This window comes from Eleginops maclovinus, chromosome 16 (assembly GCF_036324505.1).
Source record: "Eleginops maclovinus isolate JMC-PN-2008 ecotype Puerto Natales chromosome 16, JC_Emac_rtc_rv5, whole genome shotgun sequence".
Taxonomy (NCBI): Eukaryota; Metazoa; Chordata; class Actinopteri; order Perciformes; family Eleginopidae; genus Eleginops; species Eleginops maclovinus.
The window spans coordinates 3,764,329-3,790,759 of NC_086364.1; the positions used below are offsets into that span (position 1 = coordinate 3,764,329).

Consider the following 26,431-nt stretch of genomic DNA (forward strand, 5'->3'; position numbering starts at 1 on the left):
TTAATTTTTCACAGATATTTTTATTATCAAATTCAGAACATGTTGACAAATTGATTTAAGTAAGCATTATTCCTGAATTGACCATGATGTACCTGGTTAAGCCAAAAAGAGCTGGCCTGACAAGACTAGTGAATACTTAAGAGAAAGCAATCACAGCATGTAGTTTGTTTGTAATAGTCTTTAACAAAGTTTTTTTTAAATAATCCTTCAGTTCAGTTTTTTCAGTTTACAATGTTCCCCTATAGTTAACATAGATCTTATAAAGCACATTGCTGGATCCAAGTATAAAAGTGCTATACAAATTAAACTTAATCCATTAATATGTGGTGTATATGTGGTATAGAAAGGTAGATCTTGTCAAGTGATACGTCTGTAAACCGATACACCCCCATACGGAAGTGAGACCACACAGACAGCGAACTGGTCCTTTAAGTTAAATACGGATTATGGTTGAAACACACCATTGCATTGAGAAACCTGAGATGTAATATGAGTTGATATGATTAAGACAATTGTACAAATACATGGTAGCCCTTGATATGAATATCATATCCAGTATTTGATCCTTTATCAAGTGCTGTCTTTGGCGGTTATATGCTGCTATTCCGATATACCTCTACTCCGACACTGATGTCTAATTGTCGGAGTGGCGGCATTTCCATTTTTTTTTTAAACGTGCCACTACAACAAAATATTTTCCATTGTCGGAGTAGAGGCACTTTTTTTCAAACATTCCAACATGAGGTATCCGGCATCTTGAGGAAGCTAGTGGAGACGTAGGCCTAGCCTTGAGACGAGATGGTGTTGGTTAAGGATCCACCTGGGAGAAGTCATCTCTGCAAGTGTGTGTGATGTGCTGGGAGGGTTTCGGAAGGTCTGCATCGGTGGTGCGTTGGTTCTGCATCGCTCCACTTAAGTGGAAGCATTCGGAGCGGTAGTTGACACTGTCAGACACGCAGGGCCCCCCTCTTCCCTCATGGACGCTTCTGATAGCCCTCCCGAATCCACCGCCACTGCTCCTCCAAGTCTCTCCATCGTCATCCCATCAGCTCCGGTCTACAGCTCCGCAGAATTGTGAGCAGCGTCGATGGCTTGCATAGCTTAAACTTTCTTTGAGCGACTCCCTTGCAGATCGGATGCAGGGCGATCGGACAACAATGAAATTGAATGCCAACCAGTCAGTGCATTCATTACAACAATCGGCTATATTATATTGTACAAAATAAACTGAATATGTTAAAAATGTATATGTTAAAAAGACACACAAACAAATGAAAGAAAGACGATGCCCCGACGCGTCTGGGTAGACTGGCGTCGGAAGTCTACCAAGACGTCGGAATGGCGGTACTAAACTGTTGTAATAGGGGTATGTCGGAATACAGGCATGTCGGAATAGAGGCATGTCGTAATAGAGGCATGTCGTAATAGAGGCATGTCGTAATAGGGGTATGTCCGAATAGGTGCATGTCGTAATAGGGGTATGTCGGAATAGAGGCATGTCGTAATAGGGGTGTGTCGTAATAGGGGTATGTCGGAATAGGGGCATGTCGTAATAGGGGCATGTCGGAATAGAGGCATGTCGTAATAGGGGTATGTCGGAATAGGGGCATGTCGTAATAGGGGCATGTCGGAATAGAGGCATGTCGTAATAGGGGTATGTCGGAATAGGGGTATGTCGTAATAGGGTTATGTCGGAATAGGGGTATGTCGGAATAGGGGCATGTCGTAATAGAGGCATGTCGTAATAGAGGCATGTCGTAATAGGGGCATGTCGTAATAGGGGTATGTCGGAATAGAGGCATGTCGTAATAGGGGTATGTCGGAATAGGGGCATGTCGTAATAGGGGTATGTCGTAATAGAGGCATGTCGTAATAGGGGTATGTCGTAATAGGGGTATGTCGGAATAGGGGTATGTCGGAATAGGGACATGTCGTAATACGGGCATGTCGTAATAGGGGCATGTCGTAATAGGGGCATGTCTGAATAGGGGCATGTCGTTATAGAGGTTGCACCCCCCAGCACCACAGGTAACATGTAGTAACATAAGGAATAATTAAACATTATGGGAAATACAATAAGACCTAAATGAGAATATATTTTCAGCATACATATTGAGCAACCAGTCAGCATTATTTTACCGTATTTTGATATTTTAGTTAATATTAATTTCATATTATAGTTGTAGAATACATGTGATGGTATTTACATGTTTTGATCTGTATGTATAATTGTTAGTGTGATAGAGACTACGTAATGTTTTAAGTGCTTGTTGATTGTTGAAGTGTTCCTGCCCAGGGATTGCAGATGGTAATTAGCATATCTGAATCTGGCATTTCCAAATAATCTTTTTTGAGATAAGGGCTTTTCTATGCATGCTCCTTGTTGAAATAAAGACATAAATAAAAAAAACAAGGCTGATAAAAGTCTCAAGTCTAAACACGAAATGTAAAGCTATAGCTAGTTAGCTTAGCACAAATACTAGCAACAGGTGGCAGCAGCTAACCTGACTAGCAGCATCTTTTAAACGTACTTATTAAAACGTTAAATTTCCTTTTTTGATTAGTCCTGGAGTCTTTTCATCATAGTGTGCTTGGGTATCAACCATCAGAAATTCTTCCCTCAAACCGTTTAAACCAAACCGTTTTTGTACAAACGAGATGTGATGCGCTAGTTAGCTTAAACTGGTAGGTGGACGGAGCCAGGCTATCTGCTTCAAAGTGTTTACATTACTGGAAGAAAAATGCTTGGTATGATCGAAATCGTTTTGTTGTTACTGTATCAAGAAGAGACGCACAAATAATCAAATTGCAAAAGGCACAAGATTTGTAAAAGGCTAAAGTACAGATTTCCCGCTTACAAATCATATTCTACACACTCTTTGGATACTCCAAAGTACTATATATATTATATATTTAATATATAATCATTCTGATTAAAAAATGATAATAATTATATAAAACAAATTAGATTTTGGGTCCCTTGTTTAAAGTATCCCCCCCCACCATTCTGTGTGAAATTCAGATCAATCTTAAAGACAACAGATGTTTGTGATCATTGTGTTTTGGCCTCTGTGTAGCTGAGGATCCTTCTCCCCCAGTGGCTCTCTGGGAGCTGGAAGCCCTTCCTAATCACCGGCTCCACCACCAGCTCCAGCAGGCCCGGGGCTTCTGGCACCTCAAGCTCTGTCACTCTATAGAGGTTAGAGTACGCCCGGCCCACCAGAGCCAGCTGGCCAGGGGGTATCCGGGGGTCGGGTCCTCTCAGACGCTGCCAGTACACCCTGAAGTGGCGCACCAGCTCGGTGGGGTAGTCCCAGCGCATAGTGGCGTTTAAGTGCAGGCAGGGAGAGGTGGAGGTTCCAGCACCACGCAGCCACACCACGTCATAAATACACAAGCCCTGAACCAGCTGAGGGGGGGTCTGCAGACTGGCTCCATCCAAAAGCTTATTGAAAGACAGAAGAGGAGACAATACCGATAAGTCAGGTTTAATGGCAAATAGATTTACACAAACAAGGAATTTGCTTTGGTGTAAAGTGTGCGTACATTATTACATTACAGTCTGGTTGCCAGCAGTGTGAACCTAGAAATGTCGAGTACCCCAAAGTTTTATGAGAGAAATGTATAACATGGGTCCCCAACACATGGATTTAGCATTAATTACCATTATAGCCTATGCAGACAATAGTTAGACAATAGTTAAACAATGGCTTGGCTGATTTGTTGTGGTGTAAGGGATTATGGAGGATGTTGAATCAATTTCTGACATTTCAGGATCAAACACTGCAGTTTTAACCAGAAAGTGGACATGTGTACTCTCGGTGGAGTGATTTTGGGTAGTGACTATTTGGATATAGAGAGCACAAGATGACCATTATTATCTCAACTGTGGACAATTTATTTTCAAATAAATAAGCAACCTGTCCAATCCAAATGATCCAGAGTCCCCTAAACCTTCCACATCGACCCAAAATTAATCAAAATCATCCAATCGGAAGAACATGGCTACTTTCTGGTTAAAGCTGACATTGTTGATCCTGAAAATGTGCGAAAGGGATTCAGCATCCTCCATAACTGTCCAAATCTGCCAAACAATTTTTGTCAACTATTACTATTCAATAGTTGACTATTGTCCACACAGCCTTTAATGGTAAGTAATGCTAATAACGCAACCTATGCTAATTCTGCTCTTTTTTTTTTTACAACAAAAAAAAGGAATTGTAGAAACTTAATGAGATTCATTTGCCCTGGTATAAATAAAGTATACAAATTTTGATTCTTATGCTGAAAGGCTTCAATATTAAGTGCCTTTGGTGCTGAGACATTTAAAGGGAAGTGCTCAATTGTTAATTTAAGTATAAAGAGAGGGAGGGTCAGTGGGACCCTGTATCAGTAATGATCTGACTGTCAGTGGAAGCTCTGTGGGACTCGCTCTCACCAGGATTTCTCCCACTCTGCAGCTGAAAGGCGTTTCCTGCGGCTCTCTATCCCTCTGGATGTTCAAACTCAGTTCTCGCAGAACACAGCCACGAAGCTCCAGCTGTGAACATCTGCCCATGAGGGAGAAACCAAGACTTTAGCATGACACTTACTTGCTCACTGTAGCTGTTATTCAGTTAGAGTTACTTTACCCGCAGGGTTAGAAAGGTAACTTAAAAAATGCAATCCGTTACAATTACTAATTACCTGCTGAAGAAGTATTGGGTAATGTAATTTAATCACCCCCAATATTAAAGTTATGTATCCTGATTACTTTCCATTACTTTTGGATCACCTTAATATAAAATATGAAAAAACTATAATATAATAAGACAATAGAAAATAAATATCAAAAAGACTGCTTTTAGCTTTGCCTCATTGTATTCTGATTTAAAAAAAGAGAAGACAACACAACAATGAAACATTAGAAAAGAAGAAACCAAGATATTCAACTAAAATGGGACCTAATGGGAATTCAAAACAAGCCCGTCATTAGGCAGTACGCCAAAAGTGTTGGACTCCAATACTGAATTTGATGATGATGAAGTAAAAAAGCAAGCAATTTTCCGTCCACTACTCTACTAACTCATAAGCTGTTAAAATAGTTTAGCCTAATATAATGTTTATGTCCGTTCGTTGATAGGTTTAATTGTTTGTACAGCTATTACTTCCTTTGTTATGATAATCACATCAGATTAATAGAGATAATTATGCACCTGAATATACTTTGTTAGGTAAGTTATTCACATTCCGCTCACTTCACTTGCTGTTGCGAGACTGGTATACATCTTTTTACATTTTAAAATGCATCATAATCCTGGGAGGAATCCCCAGTCTTTAAAAATGTAACTGTAACGGATTACAGTTCTAAATAAATGAAATCCTTATTTGTCATGCCATTACTCCCCATGCCTGCTTACCCGGTGGTCCAGCCATCTGGACTCAGGTTGCCACACAGCTGAGAGAACTGGCTCACCGACTCCAGCCCATCATCCAGTCCTGCAGGAGACACAGCGGGAACTGCAGAAACACATTTAATGGTTAGCATGACCGTACAAAAGTGAACCATCAGCACAGAGGAGCTAGAAGCAGGAAAAGTGTGTTCAGACCTAAACTCACCACCATTGATAATCCCACACATACACCAGGTCCCCTAAATATCATTAACCACACCCACGTGACAATTACCGGAAACAATCAATTAGCAATGTGTGTGTTGTAAACAAATTATGAGAATAATAAAACAATGAACACAGGCTAACAGAGCATTTTGGCTCCTACAGCCAGTATGACATTTGAGGGGGGATGCCACTCCCCTTATTGGCAAATTACTAAATTGCATGCCCGACGTGAACCAGCCACCAGACCTGCCTACAGGAGCAATCTGGGCTTGAGTATCTTGACCAAGGACTCTACGACATGAGCTTGTTGACTGAAGGGGCTTGGGATCAAACCTCTGACTGTTGGACACCAATTTAACCCCTAAACTAGAGCAAATTCGAATCTGTATCCCAGATCAGTCAGTAAGAATCCTAACGTACTGATGTTTCGGAGTCATGGTCGGACCAGACACCAGTGTTAATTACATGACTAAGACAAGACGATGACGAGCTAAAAATAGATTTTTGATAATAAAAACTATGACGAAATCTTTATTTTGTTTTCGTTGACTAAGACGAGACGGGGCTTAAGTGTTAATGGTGGAATATTGGACATTCAAAATGCAGGATATTTTATTTTCCCCAAATTGTCCATCTTGTCAAAATGCATCCCTGTCATTGGTTGAATTAGTTGACATTCTGGGAATCTGCACATGTCACTCACATCCCTCAGCTACAAGTGATGATGTCCAAACAGTAAGAAAATAACAAGATGATGGCTTCAGCGCAAAAAGGCTTTGGTCGAAAAAAAAGACTAGATATATGGACACACTTTATTTATGAAAGGAAGACACACTGCACTGTTACTGTGGGAGGAAGAGAGACACCATGTGGCTACAACTTAGTTGGGAAGAATACGACCAACCTGAAGAGACACTTGAAGGCGCACCATCCTGCTATTTATTCCACGGTACGTTAGCTAACTGTAAACTGTAATGATACATAATAAGTCATGATGCTAACTTATATCAATTAGCTAACGTTAAGTCAATATTACTGGGCAGTCGGCAACTAGTGGCACATTTGCTAGCTAGCCATGTTGGCTTAGCCTTTCTTGCTAAAAAGTTTTGCGGTAACAAAGGAATGAGCCTGGCTTCCAGGCTAATGTTGGCTGGGCTTGCATTGCAGTAACTATCCGGTCACACTGCAGTTAGCTGTTTTTTTAAGATTACATAGCAATTTATCTGGAAGTTATTTGTGTGTGGCCTCTTATCTCTAAGACCAGGTAGGCATATATAATAGGCTAGTTGTATTATGTTATAACATAATTTGAATCTAAACTTGATATTATTGATAAACTATATTTTAATGATAATATTATGAGATCAGTATATATAGATAGTATGCACCTTAGCGGATCGGCAAGGACAGCACAGCAGCATCGCATCAATGTGAGAGTCTAGAGATATCCAACTAAACTAAGGAAAGGAATCCAGATATTTCACACAGTGTTAAGAGAGTGAAATGTTGCTTTACGAATTTCAACACTTGATTCCAATTTCAGATACCTGTATTTGCCTAACTGAATTAGTTTATAGAGAGGAAACATTTTGACTAAAAGCTGACTAAAATGTAATGATTTTTCATCCACTGAAACTGGACTAAAACCTTTTGAGTTGTCGTCGACTAAAACTATGAAGGATAAAAAGGACTAAAATATGACTAAAACTAATAACCATTTTCGTCTAAAGACTAAGACTAAGACTAAAATAGCAGCCAAAATTAACACTGCCACTGGATGGATCCTGAGAAACTCACGTTTGACATCATAGACGTTCATGTGTGTGCATTGACTGGCGTCTGTCGTCTTCAGTTCCAGGGACACTCTGATCCCAGGTGATGACTTGTAGATGAGGGTCACCAGAGTCTTGGTGGCCAGGGGTACATGGAGGGAGAAGATCCTGAGAGAGCGCATGAGCGGACAATTGTGTTAGGGGAGGTAAAGGTGGAGGGATCAGTTTTTCCTGCACATTAAAACAACGTAAAGGGAGGAAGAAACGAACACACACTTTGCACTAACTGGAGATGTGTTTGTGATGGGGATGAGTCCCTCCAGGCAGCAGCGAGCAGCCTCCATTCCAGGCGTCGTCAGGGCAACCACGACTGCTCAGCCAGCCCCCGCCCTCCAGCTGTGTGTTGATGTACAGGGGCTGCACCTCCTGGGCACTCAGATTAAACCAGCTTCTGCTTGCCTCAAGCTGCACACACACACACACACACACACACACACACACACACACACACACACACACACACACACACACACACACACACACACACACACACACACACACACACACACACACACACACACACACACACACACACACACACACACACACACACACACACACACACACACACACACACACACACACACACACACACACACACACACACACACACACAGTCAGCAAGCAAAATCTCAACAAATAAGACACCCATCATACCCAGGAGATCACTGGCTTTGATATGAAATAAAATGTGAATTAACTCTCAAATAGACATACGAGTGTGATTAATGCTGTTCTTTCTTGGAAGTTTCTTTATTTTCTTTTTTTTTTCTTTAATGAAACAGTTTTATTCTATGGTATATGTGTTCATGGTGAAAATGTAACTAACTGTAGCATTATGACTGAAATCGTCAAAAAATAAAGCTGTTATATTCAATATACAGTGGGCTTAATAGGGTGCCAGTTGGCACGCCAATCTGTTCTTGTTCCAACGAAAACATTAAGTTAATTAGAAAAACATGTTATTGACTGGCCCCCAGATTCTTGTCATTTTCCCCAAAGTTGCAGTACCTGTCCTTTCCTGTAGACGGCCTTCCCAAAGCCTTGGCAGAAGGAGGAGACGAAGGGGAGGGGCGAGGCAGGCCGATGGATGGGCAGGAAGTCTGACAGAAGAGCCCAGAACCTGCACACAGCACATCCCCTCTGACCAGCATGCACTGAAAGCTTTGTCTGCTTCTTTATTGTGTGTTTGTACTTTAGTGTTTTTACTGTTTTAATCTTACTTGTCCTGATTCTTGCGAAACTGGGTCTTATCACTGAGAGTCTCGTACACCCAGCCTGGAGCAAACAGGGCGACAGAGAAGTTGTGCTTTCGAATGAATTCCAGAGCCTGTAGACAACAAAAACAAGAATTTGCACACGAGAGGAGCAAGAAATGACTTCGCTTTTTACAATGTTTATAAATTCTGAAATAGATTGGTGCAGGAATGAGTCCTAAAACCTTGCAATGAGTTAGCATTTTACCACTCTCAGTTCCCTCGTCTCGTAGTCAATGTTTTTTAGAACGTTTTGTAGTAACACGCTTGAAATAATGTCTGTTGTTAACAAAAGCGAGATTCTCACCTTTTGTCCTACGACATAAAACACATCCAGTAAATACCCCACTGTTGAATATCCAAAGCTTCTATGTTTTATAAACTCTGAGTCTGCTACCAAACAGTGACTAAATAAACTAAACATAACTGTAGAGGCAAAGAGTGAGTTTTGTGTTTTCACCGGGTTACTGTCGGTAATTGTGGCTGTGTGCGTGTTGTTGGGCGAGGTGTGTCATTGTCACGGGGTATTTAAGATCATCTGCGCACCTGCTCATAGTTAATTTTGTTTGTCACGGAGAGGGGAGGAGTTTGGGGAGCATTTAATTTCTGTTCGCAGCATAAACCACATGCACTTGATAGCACTTATTACTGCATTAAACATCTTATCTTAACAATAACAATACCTACCCCCCTATACCATATCCAATAAACTGGATTACTCAACAACTTGCACTGTGCTTAGTTCTATGGATAAAGTGGGTCGGAGGGAACTCTGCATTTTGCCTCTCAGCGGATTAATGTTTCTTTTTTAGATGTCGCTTAACATTCATCACGCTGACACAAGCCCGCCTTTAGCCTAGGGGTGTTATGAGCAGACATGTGACCATGATGAAGTTTGTTTATAGCTTAACGTTACCTATTTACTCATGACTATTGCATTTCCATTTCAAAAATCATAAAGTGGTGTAAATATGTGGAGATTATCCTGTTGAAGCAAACGTGGTGAGTATCAGAAATGTGTGTTTGCCACAGATACAATTTTTTGCAATATTCAAAAACCAATGGAAATATCCCATTGGTTTTTTCTAAATACTGGCTCAGCCCACAAAAATACTGCACCACTCTATAAGGTATGTGATCAATACAAGCTTACAAGAATTTCCCCTTTTTTAGGGGGAGGTTGCTAACTAAATGAGAGTACTCAACTTCATCATTGCAAATATTAGCCGCCTTTAGCTTAGCGGTGGTGACGTGAAGTCATGTGAACATGATGTAGTTTGTTTGTAGTATTTAGTTAACTATTTACTTCTGCTGATTGCATTTATGTTTCAAGTATTCAAAAAGTGGTTTTAATATGTGGAGATTGTCCTGCTGAACAAAACGTGTGAGTATCATAAATATTTTTTTCAGATCTTACTGCAATATTCTAAAATCCAATGGAAAAATCCCATTGTTTTTAGTCGCGGAAGCTCTTGTGAAGCTAACTTCTGGGTTTGCCTACAAAATCACTGTACGTATAGTCAGGACTGATGAACAGTTCAATCAACAGAAACACGTCCCACAGTGTGTACCTTATTTGTTTCCCACATTCCTCCCACCACCTTGCCTCGGGCGAAGACGTCCACTCCGACGTAGACGTCAGCCTGGCGGCCTTCGAGGCCACTGTAGCCCGCCATCCACTCCAGGCTCTGCACTGTCCAGTTGTAGTTGGTGAAGAAACCATCACAAGCAGCGAAAAACACCCTGAGATGGAGATAAAATGTTGTTTAGTTATCAATGAACATTTTCCTTGGTGGTCAGAATGGTTTGTTTACATTGAGTTCTGTCACTAACTGTCATTACCTGTTGGACTGGTTCAATTCGTTTTGCCATTTTAGCTCCCCTTTTTCGAGGACACTGTCGTACCACAGCACCAGGCTGCCGGGCACTCGCTCGTGCATCTGCTCTGTCAGATATTGCAGGAACAAAGGAGTGTTCTTCACCGCAACATCCTGCACACACAGGACATCACCAATCAGAAGCAGGATCCATTTTTTGCCGGGAACGTTTACACATACAAGGACTTTGCTCTGATGTATGATGGTGCAAACATAAACAACATGAGAAAATAAGTTGTAAGGGAGGGTCAAAAATATAATAATTAGAAAAAGAAAATACTCTATATTTTTAACAATTACTGACAAGTAATCACATTGTGGTTTATTGTTTTAAATTGTAAAATGGACTGTGCAGAAATGTGTGCATAATTTCAACCAAGTTCCTAATCCACACTGGCAATAGACTTGATTCAAATTCTGATTCAAATATTTCATCTTCAGGGTACCAAAAATATCGGTACAAAGAAGTACATTTTGGTAGGGATCAGCAGAAGTCTGACTCACACTGAGGGAGTTCTCGATGTTGATGAGCCAGCCGTCGAAGCTGTAACAGTGGCTGATCTGGACCAGCTTATCTGCCACCGCCCGGTACGACTCCTCGTCTTTCAGGAAGGCCTCGCACACCGCGGCTCCTTCAGTCCACTCTGTGATGAAGGTCCCTGAGAGCAGGAAGTCAGGAAGCCCCATTACAACAAGACTGAAATTGTTCTGCAGTCATACTATATTTGAAATGATTCGATATGTATAACCCAACTCAGGATGACTTTACTTTTTACCCACCAAGAACAACGACTCCGTGTTTATGTGCTGCATTGGTCCACACAGCAGGAGGGATGGTCACCAAGTTGTGTGTGAAGTAGTTGAAAATATCAATGTAATGCCAGTGGTAGAAGGCATACGGAGCATCGGTGTGTGTGCCCTGGGTGAAGCTAAACAACGAAGAGTGTCAAAGAAAATATATTGCAAAGATAATTCATTTTGGAAAAATATGTGCCACCAAAAAATCAAAAGATGGCACAACACAAGATGAAGTGGAAAACAGTCTCTCTGAGAAGGAGTGGGATATGGAATAATAAATACGCTTGGCATGTTCTGTGTGTGTTTTTCATTGTTGGATGTATTGAGCGGTCAACCTAGTTATTTATTTCCTTTAAATTAAAATTACATTTTCAATACCTTTTAAAAATGTCTTTATTTTTTCATCTCTTTATTTTTCTGTATGGGATCATACTCGATGCTCAATGAAGATATTTAGTCTAATTGCCACCAGGAAATGTTGAGTACCCCAAAGTTTTATGTTAGAAATGTAGAAATTCCGGATGCTAATTTGCATATTTTGGGCAATTTGCACAATTAGCGTAAGCGTCTTTAAGCACCAGGAAAAGAGCTACATAAATACCATGTATTATTATTGTTTATTAAAATGAAAAGCATTACAGCCTTTGTAAACAATAGTGTAAATACAGCTTGGCGTTTTCGAGGAAGCTGAGTCCATTTCTGACATTTTCAGGATCAACAATGGCAGCTTTAACCAGAACATGCCAATATTTGTACTCTCGGGGGGCTGACATTGATACATTTTGAGTTGATTTTGAAAATGTAGTGGACTCTGCATCATTTGGATTGGACAGATTGCTGATCTATTTAAAAATAAATTGATTTTCATTTTGTGCTCACTATATCCAATAATCACAACACTGCTCATGGTAGTCAAAATCAGTCCAACGGGAGTACATATATGGCCACTTGCTGGTTTAAACTGCAATATTTTATCCTGAAATTATCAGAAATGGACTCAGCATCCTCAAAAACCTCCAAAATCTCTCTAAAATTGTTCAAATAGGCCAAGCCATTTTTCAACAATTGTTTATGCAGTGTTTCCCAACCACTGTGCCGCGGCACACTAGTGTGCCGTGACAAATCATCAGGTGTGCCGTGGAAAATTATCCAATTTCACCTGATTGGTTCTAAGTGAGCGGCATGTAGTGACAGCAAAACAATTCGATGCTCTTCCAATAGAGGGCAGTGTATCAGAGCGATATGTCGTGACGGTAATGCTAGTTGTTGCTGGTTTGGTTGCCAACGGTCTTAAAAAATACAAAGAAGAAGAGTGATATGTCCCGCAGCAGCCGGAAGTTCATAGCCATGCTTCGAGTGAGACAGTGCAGGTGATAACTGTAATGTAATGATGGTATGAACGTTATCAGTTATATTACGCAGTGACGTAGTTCCGGTCTCGGCTGTACAGTTGAACAAGTTATAGAGACACGCGTGAGTTAGCTCCGCAATGCAGTTTGTAACGTGTTAATCCAAAGCCCTAATAAACTACACGATAAGTGACACAGTGTGTGCGTATCGTGACATGGTGTCAGAAGTTACGGACTGAACGCCGAAAGAACTAAGATGGCCAAGTTTGGACCGCCAGAACAGTTTGACTTTACCCGGCCAGGGGAATGGCCAGTGTGGAGGCGCCGATTCGACAGGTTTCGAGCGGCTTCCAAGCTCAACAAAGAGAACTGTGAGGTACAAGTCAACGCTCTTCTGTATTCGATGGGGAAAGAAGCAGAGCCAATTTATGAATCGTTTGTGTATACGGAGGACGACGAAAGTGATAACCCAGAACTTGACTACGATATAGTTATAGCTAGGTTTAATGATCACTTCGTGCCTAAGCGCAACGTGATACATGAGCGAGCATGCTTCCACAAGCGTGTGCAGAGGGCTGGAGAAATGGTGGAATCTTTCGTGAGGAGCCTTTATGAGCTAGCCCAATACTGTGAATTCGGCATAACAAAGGATGAACAAATTAGAGACCGACTCGTCATTGGCATCCTAGATAGCGAGGTCTCACAAAGGTTGCAACTTGAGGCGGATCTTACGCTGGAGAGGGCTATCCAGCTAGCCCGACAGAGCGAGCAGATCAAGAAGCAGAGCGAGGAGCGGGCAGAGTGCTCAGTGAATGCTGTGGGACAAAGGGGACAGGCAGGCTGGAAACGCGGCAAGGGCAGGTGGCAGCGAGATGGACGAAACGGTCCCAAACGAGAGGAGTACAGCAAACAAAATGGATGCTGCTCACGGTGTGGCAGGACACACGCACGTGAAGAACGTTGCCCCGCACACGACAAGGAATGCCGGGGATGCGGTAAGCTAGGACACTTTGAACTGGTGTGCAAAAGCAAAATGACAAAACAATTAATGGCTGTGACACACGAATTTGACGATGATGATGATGATGATCAAGCTTTCTTTATCGGTACAGTGACAAATCAGGCCCATACAGTAGTTGAGCAGCCAGATTTCAGTGATGATTGGCGTGTCACACTTCCCATCAACAATAGTCTAGTTGACTTTAAAATTGACACGGGGGCAGACATTACTGTAATGACTGAGAAAACGTACAACAAAATGCCAAACAAGCCCCAATTAGCTAAGACTACAGTCAGTGCCACAAGCCCAGGCGGGGAAGTAAAGTGCATAGGCAGATTCCTGGCCACATGCCTGCACAAGGGCCAAAAGTATGCCTTCTGGATAACGGTAATCAAAGGACAGTTTGCACAGAACCTACTGGGGGGAGGAGTGGCAAAATCCATGGGCCTTGTGAAACGGCTGAATGCAGTGTGCACCGTGACGGACGACCTATTCGGAGAAATAGGACTCCTACAGTGCGACCCTGTCAAAATCGAGCTGAAACCAGGCGTGGAGCCCTATGTCGCCACAACGCCGCGCCGGGTGCCGTTTCCCCTCCTGCCAAAGGTCGAAAAGGAGCTGGGGCGCATGTTGGAGATGGGCATAATCGAGCATGTCACAGGGCCCACCGACTGGTGCGCACCCATGGTGCCTGCGGAAAAAAAGAATAAAGACCAGGTCAGAGTGTGCGTGGACCTCAAGAGGCTCAACAAGGCTGTCAAGCGAGAACGGTATGTTTTGCCCACACTGGAGGACATTGCTCCCAAGCTAGCGGGGGCAAAGGTGTTCTCCACGCTAGATGCCTCTAGTGGCTTCTGGCAAATTCCCCTGGACCCCGACAGCCAAAAACTGACCACCTTCATCACACCCATGGGCAGGTTCTGTTTCAGGCGGCTCCCATTCGGGATCTCTTCAGCCCCTGAGATTTTCCAGAGACTGATGACCGACCTGCTCAGGGGCCATGAGGGAGTCGTGGTCGTGATGGACGACATACTCGTCTACGGTGCGGACGAGGAGGAGCACAACAGGCGGCTGAACACAGTCCTCCAGACCATCAAGCGGTCTGGACTGAAACTGAACAAAGCAAAGTGCCGGTTCAACAAGTCGGAGACCGGCTACTTCGGACACATAATCAGCGCAGAGGGCATGAAAGTAGACAAAAGCAAAGTGAGTGCAATCACTGAGATGCCCAGCCCAAACAACGTGGGAGAGCTGCGCCAGGTCCTGGGCATGATCAACTACCTGGGGAGGTTCCTGCCAGGCCTCTCAACCGCGCTACACCCAGTCACTGACCTGCTCAAGAAGGACAGTGCGTGGGCATGGGGTGACCTCCAAGAGAGAGCGCTGCAGAAAGCCAAAGACATGCTCTCGTCAGCCCCAGCACTGGCCTACTACGACTCCAACCGCCGCACCATCGTCAGCGCGGACGCCAGCAGCTACGGCCTGGGCGCCACACTACTCCAGGAGCACAGCGGTGAGTTGAAACCTGTTGCATTCTGCTCACGCACTCTTACAGAAACCGAGAAACGCTACTCCCAAATAGAAAAGGAGTGCTTGGCAGCGGTGTGGTCATGCGAACGCTTTGTACGTTATGTACAGGGGCTAGACAGTTTTTGCCTCCAGACAGACCACAAGCCGCTAGTCCCATTGATAAATGCATGTGACCTGGACAAAGCACCCGTGCGGTGCCAGAGACTGTTGATGCGCCTGATGCGGTTCAATGCGACAGCTGTCCATGTTCCAGGAAAGCAGCTGATCGTGGCAGATGCGCTGTCCAGGAGCCCTCTGACTCAGGAGGCCGAGTCAGAGACGGAGCGCCATGTCGAGGCGTACGTCGATGCAGTGGTGACAAACAAGCCGATGTCACCAGAGAAGTTGGAGGAGATAAGAGGAGCAACGCGGATGGATCCAGACCTTCAGGCGGTCATCTCCAGTGTGCGAAACGGCTGGCGTAAGAGACACAACTTTTCCTCCTTCTCTGCACTCTATTCTGCCAGGCATCACCTCTCTGAAGCGGGGGGACTAGTTCTGTACGACGACAGAATTGTGATTCCAAAAGGACTGAGAGCAGACATTCTGAAAAGAATCCATACAGGTCACCAAGGACTGACGAAGTGCCGTGAGAGAGCCAGGCTCTCTGTCTGGTGGCCTGGCATCGGAGGCGACATCAAAACAACCGTGACGCAGTGCAAGTTCTGCATAGAGCACAAGCCCAAGCAGAGGCGTGAGCCTCTCATCACTACGGCCCTACCAGAGGGGCCTTGGCAGAGGATCGCTGCTGACTTATGCGAGCTGGAAGGGAAGCAGTATCTAGTAGTCGTGGACTACTATTCCAGGTATGTCGAAATGGTACACTTACCTTCTACATCAAGCCAGCAGGTCATCACGCGCCTCAAAGCCATCTTCAGCCGATGGGGTGTACCTCTCGAACTAGTCAGCGACAATGGTCTGCAGTTCACGTCAGCTGAATTCACTGACTTTTGCAAAGAGTACGGGTTCACGCGCACAACCTCGAGCCCCCACTACCCCCAGGCCAACGGGGCAGCCGAGAGAGCAGTCCAGACTGCTAAAAGACTGCTGAAACAACCAGACCCGTACCTTGCCCTGATGAGCTATCTGGCCACACCCATTGCTGCAACGGGGGCCAGTCCGGCTCAACTGATGCTGGGACGACAGATTCGCACCACAGTCCCCACATTGGAGCAAAACTTGCAAATGACTCCAATAAGCCCTGAACAAGTAAGAACAAATGACTCTAAAGCCAAGAGATCTTACGAGTACTTCTACAACCGCCGACACTCCACCCTCCATCTCCCAGAGCTGCCAACAGGTCAGGCAGTGCGTGTCAAGCTGGACACAGACAAGGGGTGGAAGACCCCTGCGCAGGTGTTGGGGAAAGCGGAACAACCCAGATCCTACATGGTCAAGATGGACAACGGCACAGTGTTGCGGCGTAACAGGAGACACCTCCAGGCTGTTCCTGAGACCACCGGGCCTGCTGAGACCACCGGGCCTGCAGAACCACAACTACAGCCCGAGACCAGCCCAGCACGTCCCGTCAGCAGTCCACTTCCTGTGATGGTCACCAGGGGCCACACAGCATCACCGGGGCCTACACCAGAGACTACACAGGGAACACCGGCACGGCCTACTCTGTCCAGTGGCACAGCCAGACTGACCTCCAGGGGCCGTGAAATCAGACCACCTCTCCGGTTCAGACTCAATGAGTGATTTATGACTGCTGACTGCTTTATTGCTAATGCCTAATCTTTTTTTTTTTTCAGGTTTCCCTACTGAAACAGATTTAGTTCAATGGACAAAATGTAAAAAAAAAAAAAAAAAAAAAGGAGGAGAAAGAAAGAAATGTTTTCTGCAGTTAATGTTGCTAATGCACTTAAGGGTAATGTTTATATTAATGTGTTACAAATACTACAGTACAGTAGTATGAATGGGGAATGGGTTCTGAAAAAAAAATGAGAAGAAATTGCTCTTGGTAAAAATAGATTTAATTTTGATTAAGACTTAATTTACTTACCTGAATCTGCAATTGGAGTAAGTATTGTTTATTTATGTTTTAGGATACTCTGAATGGACTCAGTTCTGGTAAAGGTTACTTTTAGTTTATTGTCTCAAAAGGGGGAGATGTAATGTAATGATGGTATGAACGTTATCAGTTATATTACGCAGTGACGTAGTTCCGGTCTCGGCTGTACAGTTGAACAAGTTATAGAGACACGCGTGAGTTAGCTCCGCAATGCAGTTTGTAACGTGTTAATCCAAAGCCCTAATAAACTACACGATAAGTGACACAGTGTGTGCGTATCGTGACAATAACTATGGATAAATATTTGAAAAGAAAAAGTACTCAATCTGACCTGGGTCCTGAAGAAAATTCCGACCCAGATGAAAGCCCTAGCACGAGTACTGGTCAGAAGAAAACAAAAAAGGTGAGCCCAAGACAGTACAGTGAAAGTTATCTTGCCTTTGGATTTACCTTTACCGGGGAACCAAGTGCTCCAACTCCGCTATGCCTGGTGTGCGGGGAAAAGTTGTCCAACAGTGCCATGGTTCCAAGTAAACTCAAACGCCATTTAGAGACAAAACACCCGTCACTTCAAAACAAGAATACAGACTATTTTGTTAAACTGCGTGAACAGACTGGGAAACAGGCAGCGTTATTGAGGAAAACCACCAAGACGGGTGAAAAAGCTCTTAAAGCTAGCTACCAAGTTGCTGAATTCATCGCCAAATCAAAACAACCACACACCGTGGCAGAGACATTAATAATGCCTGCATGCAAAATTATCTTGCAAGAGATGCTCGGCCCTGGCGCCGTTAAAGAATTAGCCCAAGTCCCTCTTTCAAATAATACAATTTCCAGACCTATTCAAGACACGTCTGCAGACATTGAAAAGATAGTTTTGGAAAAGTTGCGCATCAGTGCTAAATTTGCATTACAACTTGATGAATCTACGGATATCAGTGGACATGCGCAACTTATGGCAAATGTGCGCTTTGTAGACGGAGACACCATCAGAGAACAGTTTCTGTTTTGCAAGGAATTGCCAGAAAGAACAACAGGAGAAGAAATTTTTCGAGTTGTGTCAGAGTACATTGAACAAGGAGGACTGAAGTGGCAAGACTGCGTAAGTGTGTGCACCGATGGAGCAGCTGCCATGGTCGGGCGCACCAAAGGATTTGTTAACAGGGTGAAAGAACAACATCCAGATGTCATCGCGACGCATTGTTTTCTGCACCGGGAAGCACTCGTTGCCAAAACATTGCCAGAAGACCTAGTTCCTGTACTGGGAGATGTTGTGCGCATGATAAATTTTGTGAAAACGAGACCTGTGAAAAGCCGCATGTTCGCATCATTGTGTGAGGAAATGGGAGCGGAGCATAAAGTGTTATTGCTGCACACGGAGGTCCGGTGGCTGTCCCGTGGCAAAATTTTAGCTCGTGTGTATGAGCTGCGGGAGGAACTTAAAGTGTTTTTGACAAATGAGAAGTATGATGACGCTAAGTTGCTCTCAAGTGATGAGTGGTGTGCAAGACTAGCATATCTGGCAGATATATTTCAACATCTGAATGACCTGAACACACGAATGCAAGGCCGAAATGAAAACCTGCTCACAAGTACAGATAAAATACAGGGATTTCGTTCAAAGGTGCTGCTCTGGAAACAACATGTGGAAAGTGCCAATCTTGAAATGTTCCAAAACACACAGAAATGGCAAGAGAAATGGCCGAGTGTCAACAGTGCTGCACTGTGTGAGACAATAGGTAAACATCTGCAAAGTCTTGAGCAGAGGTTGTCATTTTATTTCCCTTCACTTTCCACTGATTGCCTTGACTGGGTGAGGAACCCATATAGCTCAACTGCAGTTGGAAGGGACATGACATTGCAGGAGCAGGAAGAAATAACTGAACTGAGACAGAATCGTGGTCTAAAGCTGAGCTTTGCTGATCTACCTTTGGACAGTTTTTGGCTGACTGCTGCCAAGGAGTTTCCTATTCTGGGAAACAAGGCAATTTCAGCTCTTCTCCCTTTCTCCACCACCTATCTGTGTGAGCTGGGCTTTTCAAGCATGACTACTTTAAAGACTAAGAAAAGAGAGAGACTCAGAGCTGTTGAGGAAGATCTTCGTGTTTGCCTTTCTTCAATTCCTGCAAGAATATCAGATTTGTGTTCAACTAAACAAGCCCAGGTTTCACATTGAGTAAGTAAAATGAGACTACATTTTCATTATATTTCATTATATAAACTTTTTGTGACATTTTTATTTGGTGGTGTGCCGTGGGATTTTTCTAACGTGAAATATGTGCCATGGCTCAAAAAAGGTTGGGAAACACTGGTTTATAGGATATAATGCCAATCATTTTAATTAAAACAACTAATGCTAATTGTGCAGATTTCCCAACATATGCAAGTCAGCATCCGGCAGTTTCTATGTGCTGGGGACTCTACTATACATTATTTACATACAACGTCAAGGTTTATGTAATCAGAAATATCCTCCATACCGGTCATCTAAGTAGCCGCCCATCATGTCGTGAGACACCAGGGTCCGACAGGCACTGGCGGCGAGGGGAGGCTCCCGAGGGGCCAAACGGACAGTCGCCACATTAAAAAGGTTTGCATCGCTTCGTTTCCACGACAACAACTCCTCTAAAGTCTGAAGACCACAGCTGATTGGTTCAGTGGTGTCAGGGTCGTGATGTTTGGCTGACAGGGACAGGAAACAAAATATCAAAAAATAAAATGTGGTTCGATGTCAAAGCTGAAGGACTGCGGACAAAACAGCTCACCTGGCAGCGCTGAGGAATCCAAATGGACGACTTCATGGACACTGCTGGAATCCATGGGCTGGTCCAAACAGGACTCTGGCCTGGGAAAGGACATTGAGGAATAATTTATTAACATATTACACAAACAATAAGATAAGATATACTTTATGATCCCAAATTGGGAAATGTTTTCATTGCAGCAGCATGTAAAACAAGGTATTGCACATAATTACAAATGAAAAACAGTAGAAAATAAACAATTATGTATGGATGTATGGATGTATGGATGTATGTATGTATGTATGGATGGATGTATGTATGTATGTATGTATGTATGTATGTATGTATGTATGTATGTATGTATGTATGTATGTATGTATGTATGGATGGATGGATGGATGGATGGATATGGATGGATGGATGGATGGATGGATGGATGGATGGATGGATGGATGGACGGATAGATGGATACTTTATTGATCACAAATTGGGTAATTATTTTGTTCCAATAGTAGTTAAAAATGTTTAAAATATACAATGACATACACAGTAAGATTAAACATTTAAAATTGAAATCAAAACTATCAGTGAGTATATACAAATTCCCAATAGAAAATACATTTATCCCCAGAGTATCTTTTTTAGTTTTTATTATGATTTATTTGTGGGATTTTGAGCATAACAGATACACATTACGCCTCATGCATGAAGCGGCATTAATACAAAGATTCATTCTGTAAAACAAGGTACAATCAAAGACACAGTTTATCCCCAGCTCCCACCCTCCACCCCATCCCTCTGTGACAGAGAAGTATCAGTGAAATAGAGTATAATGGGTTTTGATACAGGTAATAGTGGTAGTGGTAGTCTAATATAGGCCATGCATGCCTTCACATATACATTGACATACTTACAAGTCATGCATGCTCATATGCTCACAGACACAAACAAATAACACAAAAAAACTAAATAAAATCAAAAGAGAAGATAAAATAAAATGATAATAAATAAATAAAACAAAAACAGTTACTGTTTATAGGAGGGAATATAACCATTGTGTAGACATCAGGGTCAGTGTCTATATGGAGAGACCAGACATGATCTAGGAAAGGTTGCCAGATTTTATAGAATTTCTGTTCTAAGAAACAAAGGGATTTCATTTTCTCCAATCTCATAAAATGAAGCGCATCCTGTATCCATTGAGTGAGAGGGGAGGCAAGGGCTTTTCCACCGCAAGAGAATTGCACGCCTTGCTAGCAGTGTGAGAAAGGCAACAAGCTCAGTAAAATAGGACGGCAGTGAGAGGTCAATGGGTAGGACACCAAACAGGCCAAGCAATGGTGAAGGTTGAATGTTGGCAGATGTGATGGCTGAGAGGGAGTCAAAAACACATGTCCAGAAGGGAACAAGGGTGGGGCAGAACCAGAACATGTGACTGAGATGGGCTGGTCCTTGGTGACATTTGTCACTGTTTGGATCGATGTTGGGGTAGATATGAGCAAGCCTGCTTTTACACCAGTGAACTCTATGAATCACTTTGCACTGTAAAACTCCATGGCGAGCACAGACGGACGACGAGTGGACCCAACTCAGGGCATGCTTCCAGGAAGCAGGACCTATATCCTCACCAAGCTCTGCAGACCAAGCAATGCGCAAAGCATGAGAGGAGTTGGTCGAAGGAAGCAAATATGCCACTAATGTAAAGCTGTTTTATTGACACAATCCCTAGGTCTTTCCAGATCAAAAAAGCCTTGTCAATAACTGATGGAATGAACAGAGGGTTAGAATGGACTGGGGCCAAGACAGGTATTACCTGTAGCCTAAAGTGCCGACTGAACTGATTCCAGATTCTAAGGCAGTTTTTCACTACAACACTACTGGACTGTGCAGATGGTGACGAAGTCAGGGGGAGGCACAACAGGGACATCAGAGAGGAGGTACTACATGAGGCTTCCTCAACCTGCAGCCATGATGAAGATTGGTTGTTGGTTTGGCACCAGTGCAATATATTTCTAATGTTTGCAGCTCAATCATAAAGCAGGAAGTTGGGTAGAGCTAGGCCGCCGAACTGTTTAAGTTTTTGTAGAATTCATTTTTTGATTCTAGGGGTGCTTTTGTTCGAAATAAACTGTGAGATTAAGCTATCAAGAGAGTGGAAAAAGGGTTTAGGGAGGAAAATAGGTATGACCTGGAAAAGATACAAGAACTTGGGCAGTACATTCATTTTAATACAATTTATCCGACCAGCGAGAGACAGAAGCAAGAGTGACCACCGGTGGACGTCTTGGGATAGCCTGGCTAAGAGAGGGGAAAAGTTACATTTAAATAGTTCTGAATAGTTTTTTGTTACACAGACACCCACATATTTAAAGTGCTCCAGAGACGTTCTGAATGGTAACTTTGAGAGGGGAAAGGCTGTGGCAGCCGCAATAACTGGCATAAGTTCGCTTTTATGCAGATTTAATTTATAACCTGAGATATGCCCAAAGTCTTTCAACACAGTAAGTACGAGGGGGATAGATTTGTCTGGACAAGAAAGAAAGACCAAGAGGTCATCGGTGTACAGGGATACCTTATGTTCTATGCCGCCTCTTGAGATGCCCTGCATCTGACTGGACCTGAGGGCCACTGCTAGAGGTTCAATGGCAATGGCAAACAGTAATGGAGAGAGTGGGCAGCCCTGTCGGGTACCATGTTTGAGGGAGAAATAATCAGGATAGTCATTATTTGTGCGGACACAAGCAAGAGGGGATGTATACAAGCTTAATCCATGATATAAATGTATTGCCATAGCCAAAACGTTTCAAGGTGCAGAACAGGTAGGGCCACTCCACACGGTCAAATGCCTTTTCAGCATCCATTGACATGACCAGCTCAGGGTTGTCAGAGGTTGTGGGTGAATACAGAATATCAAACAGTCGCTTGATATTGTGAAAGGAATTTCTGTTCTTCACAAACCCTGTTTGGTCTGCGGCGATGATATTTGGAAGGACACACTCTAGACGTCTAGCCAGCATTTTAGCCAATATTTTGACATCTGTACAAAGAAGAGAGATAGGGCGATAATTACTACAGGACAGAGGGTCTTTATCCTTTTTCAAGACAAGAGAGATAGTAGCCTGACGTAGCGTGAGAGGGAGTGTACCTCTTTGCAGCGATTCATTAAACATGTTGAGTAGCAGTGGGGACAGTGTATCTGCAAATGTTTTAAAAAATTTGGTAGGGAAACCATCAGGGCCAGGGCATTTCCCATTCTGCATAAGCATTAAAGCACTCCTAAGTTCGGTTATTGTGAATGGTGTGTTCAGACTAGATGCCACTTCCTAGTTGATGGAAGGGATATCTAAGGAACTAAAAAAGTGTTCTTATTGCGTTTCGCTAATTAGGCACTCAGAGGAGTATAATGAAGCATAAAAATTTCTGAACTGATTATTATGGATTGAGGGTTAATAGTTATTCCAATATCCGTGTCAATCTGGTTGATGTGCATAGATGAGGAGGACTGCCGAATTTGGTGAGCAAGCAATTTACTTGGTCTATCTCCAAACTCATAGTAAGTATGACATGTTTTTAAAAGGGACTCTGACGTTTCATTGGAAGCCAGAATGTCATATTCTGCTTTCTTTGTGAGTAGTTCTTTGAAAACATCAGCATCAGGTGTGTCTATACACTTTGACTGCAGCTCTGCTATGCCCTTGGAGAGAGAGACTTTCTTTTCCCTAGCAATCTTTGTTTTATAGGCGGCGTAAGATATTATTTCACCTCTTAAGTAAGCTTTACATGACTCCCATATAGCTGCTGCAGATACATCTGGATTGGCATTAGTAGATATGAAAAGATCAATACGACTGTTAATTGTGCTAATAAAGTTGGTGTCACAAAGTAACAGCGAATTAAAATGCCAGGGAGAGCGGGAAAGAGATTTGCCTGGGAAGTAGACATCCATGACCACGGTTGCATGATCTGAAATGACAATGGGATTGTAGGAATATGACGTGACAGAGGAGAGGAGCTTATTATCAATGAGAAAGAAATCTAGTCGTGAGAACGTGCCATGGACAGGTGAGAAAAATGAGAACTGCTTGGTGCTAGGGTTAAAGCATACTGTTCCATGAATAGCTGGATAACTTGAGATGATTTAGATGGAACACAAGGCCTGCTAGATGAACAATCAAGCGAGGGGTCGAGACAGCAGTTGAAGTCACCACCAAGGATAAGCCGGTGAGAGTTTAGGTCAGGGAGAGAGAAAAAAAAGTTCTTTAAAAAGTTCTCATTATCCCAATTTGGGCCATACACATTTGCCAACACCAGGTTATTGGCTCTAATTTTGCCTGTAACAATTACAAAACGTCCATTAGGGTCTGAAATGACAGTGGACACTGAGAAGGGGATTGATTTATGAATCAGAATAGCCGCCCCACGTGCCTTGCTTGAAAATGAGGAGTGATAAAGTTGCCCCACCCAACCTCTATGAAGTTTAACGTGATCTAATGGCTTAAGGCGAGTCTCTTGTAAAAAGGTTATTTTAGTGTTCAGTGTTTTAAGATGGTTAATCACTCTGTTGTGCTTAGCAGGAGAGTTCAGGCCTCTAACATTCCAACTAGTAAATCGAACAGCACCACTTGGTGCAGAGAAGGAGCCTGCACTAGTCATCGTATGATGGGATTGACTGTGTGAGTGGAAATGTTGCCTCTATGAGTGTCCCCGCCCATCGCCGCTCACAGCTCAACGCCAAAGAGGGGGAATAAAGCACTTGTCTGGGTCTAACATTGCGGATTACAGTAGTAGTAGCACAGATACAATAGAAAAATACAAATAAACGTACAATAAAAGAAAGCTTACCAAACAGTGACAAAAACACACCACTTTCCCCCCCACGCAACAAACCCCCCCACCCCGAACCCCGTTGCTGCTGCAAGAACCAGCAGCAGCATCCCCAGAGTATCTTAATAATACACAATATAACTAAATGTTGGACAAATTGAGTTCAATATACAGTCTAGGCTACAGGTATATAGAGATATACTATAGACACACAATGGCACTGAATTTAATACACATTATAATTGTGCAAAATAGCTGTTGTGGAGGTTATTATTAAAATGTCAATTCCAGATTCTAATGATGAATTTAACCAAAAATACCCATTTGTAAAATAAAAACAGATTCTCTGAATATTTAAAAAATATTTTACAGGATAATAGTCATTTATTTGCATTAATGCAATTTTACTGCAGAAACTTACTTTTACTTAAGAAAGATTTTGAATGCATGAGTTTTACTTGTAATGAAGTATTTTCACAATAACGTATTGGTACTTTTATTCTAGTAATGCATCTGAATACTTCTCCCACCACTGACGTTAACGCACAGTGGCCATTGTTAATCTGAGGGGGATTTCCGCATCATTAAAGGAGAAAGTACATGAAACTAACGAGTGACATGTAGCCAGTGTTGGGGCAGCAAACAGTAAGTTAACTCACTAACTAGCTGACGATGACTAGGCTACTCTCAGCATTTACAGGTGAGACAGGTGAGGGTTACCTGCTGCGGGCACTGGTGTCCAGCTCCTCTTCATTCTCTGGCACGTCCATCTCATCACCAGCTTTAGAAACCACGGAAAAGTAAAGAAATCAAACTGAGGAAGCCGGAAACGGAAAGCTGCGTCCGGTTTTTCCAGGAACAATAGCACAACACTTCCGCCCTTAATCCTTCACAATAAAACCTTCTGTATTACCATAAATAAAAGTGTCGAAAAGTGACGTTTCAGAAACGAAACAGAAACTTGAACTGTAAAACCCTGCAGTGGTTTTAAGTTACTAAGTACATTTACTCAAGAACTGTACTAAACTACAATTTTGAGGTAATTGTACTTTACTAAATAATAATTCCATGTTATGCTACTTTGTACTTTTACTCCACTACATGTATGTAGTAACTTGAGTTACTTTGCAGGTATTGATAAATGATAACAATAAGGTCAACACTTGTATAAGACTTTAGTTAGATCTGATTAAATTCACATTATACCCTGCAGTAAATAAATCAATTAAAATAAGTTCCACCATTTCCAGCTTTGATTACACTTTAGTGATCAATAATTATAATCAAATCATACAATATATTTTATTCTGAAATGGACCAATCTGCATCATGAGTATTCTTTTGATTCTTTAAGTATATTTCGATGCAAATATTTTTTTACTTTTACTTGAGTAACATTTTGAATAGGACTTTTCCTTGTAACTGAGTATTCCTACACTCTAGTACTTTTGTACAATATTTTAGTACTTCTTCCTACTCTGAAACCCTGCATAACCCTGTACTTTAATAAGTGTACATTACTACGTACGTCTTGTGTTCCCTTTTAAAGAGAATGTTCAGATTACTTT

General features: G+C 42.7%; 1 protein-coding gene across 1 annotated transcript; it reads right to left on the reverse strand.

The window, feature by feature from the left end:
* Positions 1 to 25,703, reverse strand: engase (endo-beta-N-acetylglucosaminidase). Its single transcript, XM_063903470.1, is given in 15 exon segments — positions 1 to 3,445; positions 4,439 to 4,550; positions 5,400 to 5,499; positions 7,398 to 7,540; positions 7,649 to 7,695; positions 7,697 to 7,837; positions 8,444 to 8,555; positions 8,656 to 8,762; positions 10,260 to 10,431; positions 10,531 to 10,679; positions 11,070 to 11,224; positions 11,346 to 11,494; positions 19,776 to 19,977; positions 20,061 to 20,140; positions 25,584 to 25,703. Coding segments are annotated over 15 exon segments (2,112 nt in total). The 5' UTR covers positions 25,634 to 25,703; the 3' UTR covers positions 1 to 3,052.
* Between the last annotated feature and the right edge of the window lie 728 nt (positions 25,704 to 26,431).